Raw genomic sequence first — 11,622 nt, 5'->3', positions numbered from 1 at the left:
TAAATTTTAATGTGTTTTTTGCACGTTGGTTGTTTGTCCGCCTTTGTTTATTTATTTGTTCGTTTATGTATTTATTTATTTGATTACATGCAGTTTTTTCCCGTCATTCAATCGGATTTCTTTGCTTCGCAAACGCCCGCGAGGAAATGCATCTCGGGGTTGCATATAGTGACATTTCTGTGCTTGAATGACAAATGTACTATCAACTCCCGCCGTCCCCAAGCTATGGTGTTCCTTAATGTGATCAATACTGACATTTACGTTTGTGTAATAAATTCATTCAGATATCTATTTAGCTTCACAAGTAAACAGTGATACACATGATACACATGTATAAAATAATCTCGTATATATCCCTTCCCCATAGGAGTCATAGGATCAAGCAAACAGGACGCAATAACTTGGATGAAGTTAATTAACAACGAGCCTCGTATCGATATGTATGTATGTATGTATGTATGTATGTATGTATGTATGTATGTATCTATCTATCTATCTATCTATCTATCTATCTATCTATCTATCTATCTATCTATCTATCTATCTATCTATCTATCTATCTATCTATCTATCTATCTATCTATCTATCTATCTATCTATCTATCTATCTATCTATCTATCTATCTATCTATCTATCTATCTATCTATCTATCTATCTATCTATCTATCTATCTATCTATCTATCTATCTATCTACCTATCTATCTATCTACCTATCTATCTACCTACCTACCTACCTACCTACCTACCTACCTACCTACCTACCTACCTACCTACCTACCTACCTACCTACCTACCTACCTACCTACCTACCTACCTACCTACCTACCTACCTACCTACCTACCTACCTACCTACCTACCTACCTACCTACCTACCTACCTACCTACCTACCTACCTACCTACCTACCTATCTACCTATCTACCTATCTATCTATCTATCTATCTATCTATCTATCTATCTATCTATCTATCTATCTATCTATCTATCTATCTATCTATCTATCTATCTATCTATCTATCTATCTATCTATCTATCTATCTATCTATCTATCTATCTATCTATCTATCTATCTATCTATCTATCTATCTATCTATCTATCTATCTATCTATCTATCTATCTATCTATCTATCTATCTATCTATCTATCTATCTATCTATCTATCTATCTATCTATCTATCTATCTATCTATCTATCTATCTATCTATCTATCTATCTATCTATCTATCTATCTATCTATCTATCTATCTATCTATCTATCTATCTATCTATCTATCTATCTATCTATCTATCTATCTATCTATCTATCTATCTATCTATCTATCTATCTGTCTCTCCATCCATCTATCTATCCAACTATCCATTCATTCGTCTATCTTATCGACAATCGACAATAGGTGCAGGGGTAGGCCATTCGGCCTTTCGAGCCTGCACTGCCATTCACTGCGATCATGGCTGATCATCCACAATATATATATATATATAGATATATCCATATCTTTCCATCAGTTTATCTCTCTTTCTTTCTTTCTTTCTTTCTTTCTTTCTTTCTTTCTTTCTTTCTTTCTTTCTTTCTTACTATCTATTCCTGAAGTAGGGCCTCGGCCCGAAACGCCAACTGCTCAGTTATTTCCGCAGATGCTGCCCGACCCGCTGAGCTCCTCCAGCATCTTGTGTGTGTTACTCTGTAAGTCTTCAGACTTTCTCGTCTTTATGTAGGTATGTGAGCATGGACGATTAAAAAAAAATCTATCTGCCTGTTTGTTTTGTTGTTCAAAATATAGGATAGGATATAGGATATCTCATTAAAAGAATTAAACATCTTCTAACTTCCAGGAATCAATGTCTACTATTTTAAGTGAGCTGTTAAGTTACAAAATGAACGTTCCTTCCAAAATGCATTTTTATAATGCTGAATTTTTACAAGTTGGTTTTTGTAAATACAGAGAGCCAACGGACCCTAAATGCTGAATTTTTACAAGTTGGTTTTTGTAAATACAGAGAGCCAACGGACCCTAAAGCATCAGCAGAACTGGGAAATGGAATATGGGCTCGGGCGGTTTCACTGAAGCCATCAGCAAAGATGGAAGGCATCTTATTTTCCATTCCATCATTGAAACTTCCGCCTTTAAGTTTGATCATTACAAAGCAAGTGCTTAATTGTCCAGAATGCGTGTACGTAACTTTGAGTGCTAAACGCAGGAGCAATGAGCTTTCAAAAACGGCAAGTTATACCTTAAACACAAGAGATGGAGCAGGTGCTGGAAACCTGGAGCGACATGTACAAAATGCAGAGCAGGTAGCGCCTGTCGGCCTCGGTCCAAAGCGTCGACTCTTCATTCCTCCCCATTGGTGCAGCCTGCCCGGGTGAACTCCTCCCGCATTTCGTGCGCGTCGCTCTGGATTTCCAGAATCTGCAGAATCCGTTGAGTAGATCCATTTTATTTCCCAGGTTCTGTATCGATGTAATGAACGAGTAACAGTGACAAAAGTGCCGAAGGAACTCAGCAGGTCAGGCAGCATCTGCGGGGCTGAGACCCCTCAGCAGGTCTGGGAGGGAAGGTGGGTGGGGGGTGGGGGAGAGATTTCCAGCTCCAGTGTTTAGATATATAGAAAGATTATTGCATACGATGGACACTAAAATATAATCGATGAAGTTCTGTAAAGTGCATCCGTTAAGATAGTTGCATGAGCGAGGATGCATCGCCCGGAAGGCTGATGTGATATGGAGTGTCGATGGCAGTTTCACCGGTCTGATCGAGGCTCAACTCTGCCACGGATGGTCCCAAGCAGCGTTGGAAAAGGAGGAGGGTAGGCCGTGGGGCCAGCAACCCCATCCTGTAAAAAAAAACCCGGAGCTACAGATACTGAAGCTCCCGAGGCTTCATCCCTGGGAGAGGATGGGTCTTTGAAGATGGCCAGATTCTCGGTACTTATTGCTTGTTTATCTATCTATCTATCTATTTGTTTGTTTGTTTTTATTTACTATTATTATTTGATTCGGTTGTGTGTGTGTGTGTGTGTCTGTGTGTTTGTATTTAATGTGAATGTCCAGAGAAAACAAATCTCACGGCTCTTTCATAGTAAATTTGCTTTGAACATTGAACTCCGGGGCCAGCTTGAAAGAAGCGGCCCGGAATAGAGGACTCTGTCGGGGCGGCTGTCGGCGACCTTTTCCCAAGCAGGGGCGATAGTTCTAAGGAAGTGAAAACTATGCGATAATCTTCCCAATTCGGAAGGACAAGTTTATTTCTTATATGGAAGCCATGGGATATCAGAGGCAGCTGCAAGTTTATTTCCAGTCAGGATTGATAGAATTGAAAAAAAAATGATAGCTTCAGGAAATAACTTTCAGTGGGCCACCGAGCCCTCATTTGGCGGGAAGTTTTCAATCAGCTGCTGATGGGGGGGGGGGGAAATCAATCGCTGTGCTAATATGTCAACGGGTCGGTACAACATCGCGGGACGAAGGGCCTGTATTGTGCTCTGCTGTTCCGTGTTCCGTAAGTTTACCTGCAAATGATTATTGATTGACAATTAACTCGTGGACAATCCAATGGCTTTCAAAATCGGACTGACACCTGCCTTTTCGTTACGATTCCCAATATTGAATTCAAGAGAGCCGGACCTTCCGGCATGCGTCAGGTTCAATATCACTGACGTATGTCGTAAATCCGCTGTTTTGCGGCAGCGCTGCTGCAATGTACAACATTTTTCTTAAAACTACAAATTATAATATATATATATATAATGTACGCACAGCACACACACACACACACACACACACACACACACACACACACACACACACACACACACAATGTTGGAGGAACTCAGCAGGTCAGGCAGCGCCTATGGAGAGGAATAAACAGTCGACGTTTCGGGCCGAGATCTATCATCGGGAAAGAAACCAGAGAGGTGGGGGAGGTGGGGCCGCTGCTTCATGAAAGATATAAAACAAAATAGAGAAGTCTTATCGGAGTTATAGCCCAAGTATAAGAGGTTCTGGAGATGCTGTAAATCCAGAGTAACACACACACACACACACACACGTATGTTTTGTGCACACACTCTCGTGAATCGCGTCACTTTGTGGACGTACAATCAATCTGCGTATTTAAACTACCTTGTGTATTTATGTTTATTTTTTTCTCTCTGTTTTTGTCCTTTATCTTATTGTGTTTATCCGGAGTAACAATTTCGTTCTCCTGTACACTTGTACGACTGGAGATGGCAAGAAATAATCTTGAATAAGAAATAAAAATTAAATAAGTAAAACAACAAGGGAGCAAAAAAAAATTAAAGAAGGATAAGCGCGGGTTGATTATCCGTTCAGCAATGCGTTGACGCTCGTTGCTCAAGCGCGTTTTTAAAGTCACAAACTTTGCAGTAAATTCTCGCTAAGGTCCTCACTCTAATTTTAAGCAGCCGTGGCAGATTAGTGGTCTTTGGTCTTTTTTTTGCCTGGGTGGTGGTGGGTGGGGGGGGGGGGGGGAAGTGGAACTGACCTTGAATGCGCGCAGTTTGTCGCAAGTTTCCTTTTGAAATGCGAGCGACAAATAGTAGAAATTCTAGCATTTCTTTCCTGTAAGACGGAGGGCCTGGAAGTTTCTCAACTTCCCCAAAACTTTTATTTTTGCAGATGGCGGGTTATCTCCGTCAGCGACGCGGAGCCGCACCCTCATTACTCCTAGAGTTTACTGAATTCAGAACGCTTGTAACGGCATGCAAATTGTGCCGTTTGAAGAGCGATTTTTTTTTTAAATAAAAATTAAGATCTTTTAACTCGGTAGATTTTTTTTGTTATTGCTGTTTGTTGCAGCGTTTTTAAAGGTTAGAATGCGTGTCCAAAATGCCGGGGGCTTGAGAATGAAATGCGGCCAAGCAGAACGCAGAGTGAATATTGAAAATAAAAACAAAAAATTCAAGCAATCAGGAACAAAGTTCGTATCGAAGGAGAGTGGTTCTGGGTAAATCAGGACGATGCCAGGCCAGGTTAGTCCACGGTTAAGATGCCCGTCAATTAACTATGAAACCAAATAGGTTAATAATGCGTTGGAAATAGTTTTTACTGATTCCTCACCTGAGTTCTTCTCATGGAAATTTGGTACTTATTAGTATTTAATAGCAATGAAGGACGTTGCAACAAAGAAGTTCACATAACACCATACTGTCGAGTTTCATCTTTCCCTTGATTTAACAAAAAAACCCGCAAAACCGAAGGGAACCCCAATTCAACCAACAGCAGCACCAGAAACAGGCCCTTCGGCCCGTCTAGTCCGTGCCGAGCTATTAATTTCAGGATTGTTTCACGTCATTCCTCTCTGCCGTCCGATCCGCAAACGGACAGCCCTCCCCTCAAACCTAATCAGAAACCACCCCACAAGCCCGTAGCCGCTCTTACCCTACCCTATCCACCAGAGCCCCACGTACCTCACCACACTGAACTCCACACCCTTATCTCTCCCAACCCCACAGATACGTCCACCAGCCCTACCCCCAAAATTAATCCTAAGGCCCAAGGAGGCAACCCCCAGCCCCACTAACCAGATTAACCCTGGCCACACCCCCACAAACCCGATGACTTGAGTACGGAGGAGGCAAGTACTGGACCTGGTTAATGAAGGCGTGGGCCCGATCAAAGTGGCAGGGTTGCGGTGACGCTGAATCTCGAGGGACGAGATCAAGGAGCACAAGAGGGATGTTGCCCCCACTGCCCGCATGCTCTTCCCCACTGTCACCCGATTCCTCGGTGCACATTGAGACACGGACACTTTGTTCAATATACATTCTTTCTGGGGGTTTTTTGGGAGGTTTTAGTAATCTATTCAGTATACGTACACTGCGATTTATTTATTGATTTATTTATTATTTTATTTTATTTGTTAGTATTATTTTTTTCTTTTCTAGATTCTGTATCGCATTGAACTGCTGCTGCTAAGTTAACAAATTTCACGTCACGTGCCGGTGAAAATGAACCCGATTCTGATTCTGATGCAGAAGTATAAAAGAGAACGAAATTATTGTGACTCCGGGTCGGATGGAAGAGAAGCACACAGACGCACACACACACAGACACACACACACACACACACACACACACACACACACACACACACACACACACACACACACACACACACACACACACACACACACACACACACACACACACACACAGTCTCTCTCTCTCACTCTCTCTCTCTCTCTCACACACGATACGATATAGAATACAATCATTATAAAAAACTTAAGTTTTCAAGTTAACTTGTATACAGAAACTCATTTGATCAGACGGCTAACAACATCTTTATTCGCAAGGGTCGGATATGATTCGCCTCTGTGTCTGAAGCTGCCTTGCACGTTTGGTCGTGCACTAAAGTAGATAGGCGGACGTCAAATAGCGCCGGCAAGCTTGGCCTACTACCCGCTCCGTGCAAGACCAAGTGTCCTGCCAATGCTTGCAAGCAATGCATTTGGCTGCGATTTTGCTCCCTAAGGAATTGAACTTAACCACCGACGAACAATCAGCTCCGGGGACCAGGAAACCCGAAGGCGGACGTTTATGGGCGAATCCTAATAATACGCCGGCAGAACGATGCCGGGTTAGTTTATTAATTCTGACTTATAGTCTGATTGTACTCCCAGCTTACAAATAAAATCAATAAGCTACCCCAACGTACAAAATTTCAGTTTCATAACGAGCAGGTAGGGAAACTTTCGGTCTTCCTGGCGAGGTGGTCAGCCGGACGAGGGAGGCGAGATGCCAATTCACAATACTTTGACTGAAATGGAAGTGTATCGTGTAAGTAACATGTCCAGATTTCCATAACAATGCAAGCGGTTGTGTGCGCCATTGTGACTCGATGTCGAGTCTGGTCCCTTGTTCTATGTCGCTCGATTAGGTGGGTAAACACTCAATAAAGTCAGCGCTTGAACGAAAGGACAGCCCGCCAACCAGATCGACACACATTTAGCTCTCGCCATCTCCCAAAAAAAACCCTGACACAAACAGAATACAGACCATTCCAACTTTTGAAGATCAACAGGCTTATTGAAACAAACAAACACACACACACACACACACAAAGGGATTGTGGACTAATGCTGAAATGACTTTTGTTCGACAGTTTTCTGTGTGTGAGGGAATAGGAGGAGGAAATTTCGTTACAATAGATCCGAGTTAGTTACAAATCCCTCCGAGTTATCCCATCCTGGTGTCTGCTCAAACTTTCCTCCCGCTGGGCTCTTCTTGGAAGGGAAATATGTGGGATTCCGTGTATATAATTACTCACCGGTGAGACAAAGTAGATTTATGAAGGGAATTACTAGGCAAAACTTTTTTTTAAAAAAAACTTAATATTCATCACTTTGAATAAAAATAACTTGGTCACGACGGGAATTCAAAGTTCAAAGTATTTATATTATCAAAGTACGTTTACCTCACCTCATACAACCCAGAGATTCATTTTTCCCGCGGGCGTTCACAGCAAATGCGAAGAAACACAATAGAATCGGTGGAAAAACTCCCACAGGATCGAGGTGGACAAGCAAACGGACGAGCAAAATGACAACAAACAGTGCAGAGGCAAAGATAAAGTAAGATAATAATAAATAGATAGACAGATAATGAACAAACCAGTTAAATAAATATATAAATAACTAGATAAATAAAAAGATAAATGGACGAATAGATAGATAGACATATATAGAGAAAGATAGATAGACAGATGGATAAACAGGCAAATAAATAAATAAATAAACAAACAAACAAACAAACAAACAAACAAACAAATAAATAAATAAATAAATAAATAAATAAATAAATAAATAAATGGTAAACAGACAAATAATAAATAAACAATAAATTAAATATATAACCGGGAGTAAAGAAATAATAAACTAAATATATAGCACGAAGTAGATAATACATAGCAAATTATAAATAATAAATAACAAATAAATAAACACATTATGAATAATAAATAATAAATAAACATACAAATTATAAATAATAAATATAAATAGTAATAATAAAATAGCCAGATAAATAGACGAATAAGCAATAAATCTAGTTCCAGAGTCCTTAGACGTGAGTCTACCAGTGAATGATCAGGAAAGCATGTCTGTGTTCGTTCAGAGTAATAATTTGTTTGATTTCTTTGCCAGTGTCCCTCACTCCTTCCCAATTCAGCGAGCAGGCGGTTTTCCGGTCTATGGGAGCAGCAAGATGCCATGAAAATTAACGCCGCGGCTCTGCGTGATGTAATTTCTATTTGGCGCCATAATTTAGACCCATGGCATACCAAACTGGCCTAAAGTAAACATCACAGGGTGCCAACGAGCCCATTTTATTTATATTCAGGATTTGGAATTTATGGCGGCATCTTAGACGGTTTTGATACGCGACATTAAAAAGGCCCTTGGGGCTGATGTTTAGGTGGCGGCTCTCGGGATGTCAGGCCCCGCATTCAAGACATCAACAACTGACGAAAAATATTACTGATCGCCAGTGCTCTGCTGACGCACAGGCACTGAATCACATATTTGTGGTTTTGTTTAAAAGAATGCGCACATTAACCTTTAAAGTGTATGTTCGTATTAAAACCTTTGAAGATTTTACAAACTCCTTTCCTCTCTTGTCCCTTCCGCTTGGCCTTTCTTTCCGTCTGTCTGTCTGTCTCTCTTTCTCTCTCTCTCTCTCTCTCTCTCTCTCTCTCTCTCTCTCTCTCTCTCTCGCTGCCTTTCTCCCCTCTCTATCGCTTTCTTTCTTTCCCTCCCTCCCTCTCTCTCTTTCTCACTCTCTCTCTTTCCCCTCATCCCTCCTTCCCTCTCTCTTTCTCACTCCCTCTCTCTTTCTCCCTCACCCTCACCCTTTCTCTCTCTCTCTTTCCTCTCATCCCTCCTTCCCTCTCTCTTTCTCCCCCCACTCTCTCTCTCTCTGTCATTCACACACACACACACACACACACACACACACACACACACACACACACACGTACCTATAGGCATTACGCTATTCACACCAACATCTGCCCAAGAATACTCATCTCGGTGTTCGTGCGGTCCCACGTATACGTACTATTGTACTATTACACGCAAATGGTTAGTCAGTAGATCCTACACACATACATGTATGTGATCTGCATCTATAGAAATATCTATATAGATATATAAGATTTTATACAAATATATAAATTACTGTATACTTAGATGATACTGTATCTAAACAACATGGCTAGATAACAACATTGTCACAATTGCTTTTTTCCCCTGCTGGTTACAAAAGCTCAATTTTAAGTTTATGTATTTGACGTTACGCCAGCTAGAACTGTTCTTCCGAATCAATCTCAGATCATTCTTAACATTCTCCTATTTTTTTCCGTAGGTAGAGTTTTATTTTTTATCATTCGGGGACGCTTACAACGGGGTTTAAATGCGATTTTGAGAAACGCGCTTTACCACCAGAAACCTTTCGACGTTTTGATCTTCAGGAAGGGTGGCTTGAAGGCGTTTGCAATCTACTCTGCCGTAAAGAGCCTGTCCTATAAATTACTCAAGGTATTAATTTGTACTGAGAGTCCTTTGTGGTTTGGACAAAAAGAAAAGGCTCCTTTTCAGCTTAAAATAAAGTCACCTTGCCGCAGATGGGCTGTTTGCCTGATCCACATACATATAATTGCTTCTTTCGGGTCTTTTTTTTTTACCCACCTTTGGTCTGTTTCTTGTGGAGAGCTCGTTCGGCGGCAGGAAACTCTAAAGTGGGCGCCTCGGGTGCAAAGTCACACCCTCTTCCCTCCGTGTGCTTCCCGGGGTCGGTTGAGCCGCGCATTTTCACGGGCCTTTCACCTGCATCCGACGAGGACGACGTGGCGAAGGGCTGTGCGAAGGCGGCGCTGGACGGGGCCGAACAGGGAGCGGCGGCCGGCCGCGGGGGGCTGTAATCCGCTGGTTTGTTCGGCGTGTAGCTCGGTTCCGAGCGGAAGTAGACCGGGACAGCGGGGGCCCTGGCGCACGTTTCAGAGACTGCTCTCGGGTACACAGAGACCTCCGCGGCCGCCTTCGTGCGCTTGTCCCCGTCTAGTAAACAATAGCTGGTCTCCTCCTTCACGCCGGACGGGAAGGAGTAAGCACCCAACTGTTGAAGTCGGCCGGTGTGGCCCGATGGAGGTGGCGTCGCCCACCCCGCCATGCCTGGCACGTACTGATGTGGAACCAGACTTAGACCTTGTTGTTGGCTCTTCCCGGCGTCTTTTGGGTGACAGCTCTGGGTACCGTAGCCCTGGTCCGTCCTAGGGGACAAATAACCCCCGGGGCAGTAAGGTTGAGTCTGGCCGGAGCAAATTAAAGCACTCACTGAGAACGAACGAGATGCGGAATTCTCCGAACATGACATAGCTGCCGCTGAATTTGTTGAGCCGGAGTAGATGGGGGTGGGGTGGGTGGGGGTTTGGGGGAAGGAGGTGGTGGTGGTGGTGGCGGTGGTGATGATGGAGGGTGGGGGTGGGTGGGGGGTGGTGGCAATGAGAAAAAAAAGGTCCTTATCAAACTGACATTTCCCTTGCATTCATCAGCCGCCGGCTGCGGACAACTTCCTTCCCACCGGCCAATCAGAATCCGCAGAGGCGGCGCTGGCCCCGCCCACACGACGGGGCTTGGAAACGAGCGGAAAAAAGAATAAGACGCATTCGTGGGATTCAGCTGTACCTAGTTACCCTGACAAATACAAGCTGGTTAACTCTGTTTTTATTAACTAGCTTGGGGTCGAGGTGGGGGTGGGGAAGAGCAACAGCGGCCTTCACGCTTCGCCGTTCACGCGGTTAATGTTCCTTGAGGAAAATTAAAACAGAGCCAAGTTTATGATTTACAGTTACCCTCAGACATAATGGCGACGGCAGCGACGCTCGGACCAGCCCTCTGCATCTTGCACGTTCCGCCCAAGCGAAAAAATAACGGAGGCAGCGGATTCGGAGGAAACCGAGCATCATGGGGCGGGGGTGGCGGAGAAAGCTGAGATCAACGCTCACTAATCCGTGCAACTAAATATTTACTTTATAGGAGGATTTCGCCGTCACTTAGAACAACTTCCCCGATGCGCAGACGGCGATGCTTATGCAAACAGGCTTATATAATTTATTGGCAAGGCTGCGCCTTAATTAGCGGTTTCAATAACAGCAGGCATTGGAAATGACATTAACGATCGCACGTCGAATTAACATAAAGTTAAGAGTTAATTGAACGGAAGCTGAACGGGTAATCTACTTTCATTCACAGGCATGAGCTTTGAAAGTAAGGCTGCGTGGTGTATCACGAGCAAGTATGGGACCAGCCGTGAAAGAAGTTGCTAACTCCAATAAGTTTGTGGGGGGTATTATTATTATTATTATTATTATTATTATTATTATTATTATTATTATTATTATTATTATTATTGAGTACTGGCATGGGCCAAGATGGCAATAAATAAATTAATTAATGGCTTGCAAATATTAAAAAAATCTCGTTCGCGTAGAGCTTCCCGGAATGAAACGATTTCGGGCTCGTGGTTGACTGTGTAAAGCCCCCCACACTCCGCATTAAAGGATAAATCTGTTTAGTCATTTATGTGTTCCTTTTAAATCT

The 11,622-nt window shown here is 42.9% G+C and overlaps 1 protein-coding gene across 1 annotated transcript in view; it reads right to left on the bottom strand.

Moving 5' to 3' along the window:
* LOC132387298 (homeobox protein Hox-A10-like) overlaps positions 1-10,560 on the bottom strand; it is an 11,419-nt gene extending 859 nt beyond the window's left edge. The window contains exon 1 of the mRNA XM_059959655.1: positions 9,712-10,560. Coding sequence (XP_059815638.1) covers positions 9,712-10,396 — 685 coding nt within the window. The 5' untranslated portion in view covers positions 10,397-10,560. The remainder of the gene's footprint in view (positions 1-9,711) is intronic.
* Positions 10,561-11,622: the final 1,062 nt, after the last annotated feature.

The sequence above is a fragment of the Hypanus sabinus genome, unplaced genomic scaffold, assembly GCF_030144855.1.
Source record: "Hypanus sabinus isolate sHypSab1 unplaced genomic scaffold, sHypSab1.hap1 scaffold_1704, whole genome shotgun sequence".
In the NCBI taxonomy this organism is placed as follows: Eukaryota; Metazoa; Chordata; class Chondrichthyes; order Myliobatiformes; family Dasyatidae; genus Hypanus; species Hypanus sabinus.
Note: the sequence above shows the minus strand (reverse complement) of the source record. Positions and strands in the feature narration are given on the sequence as shown.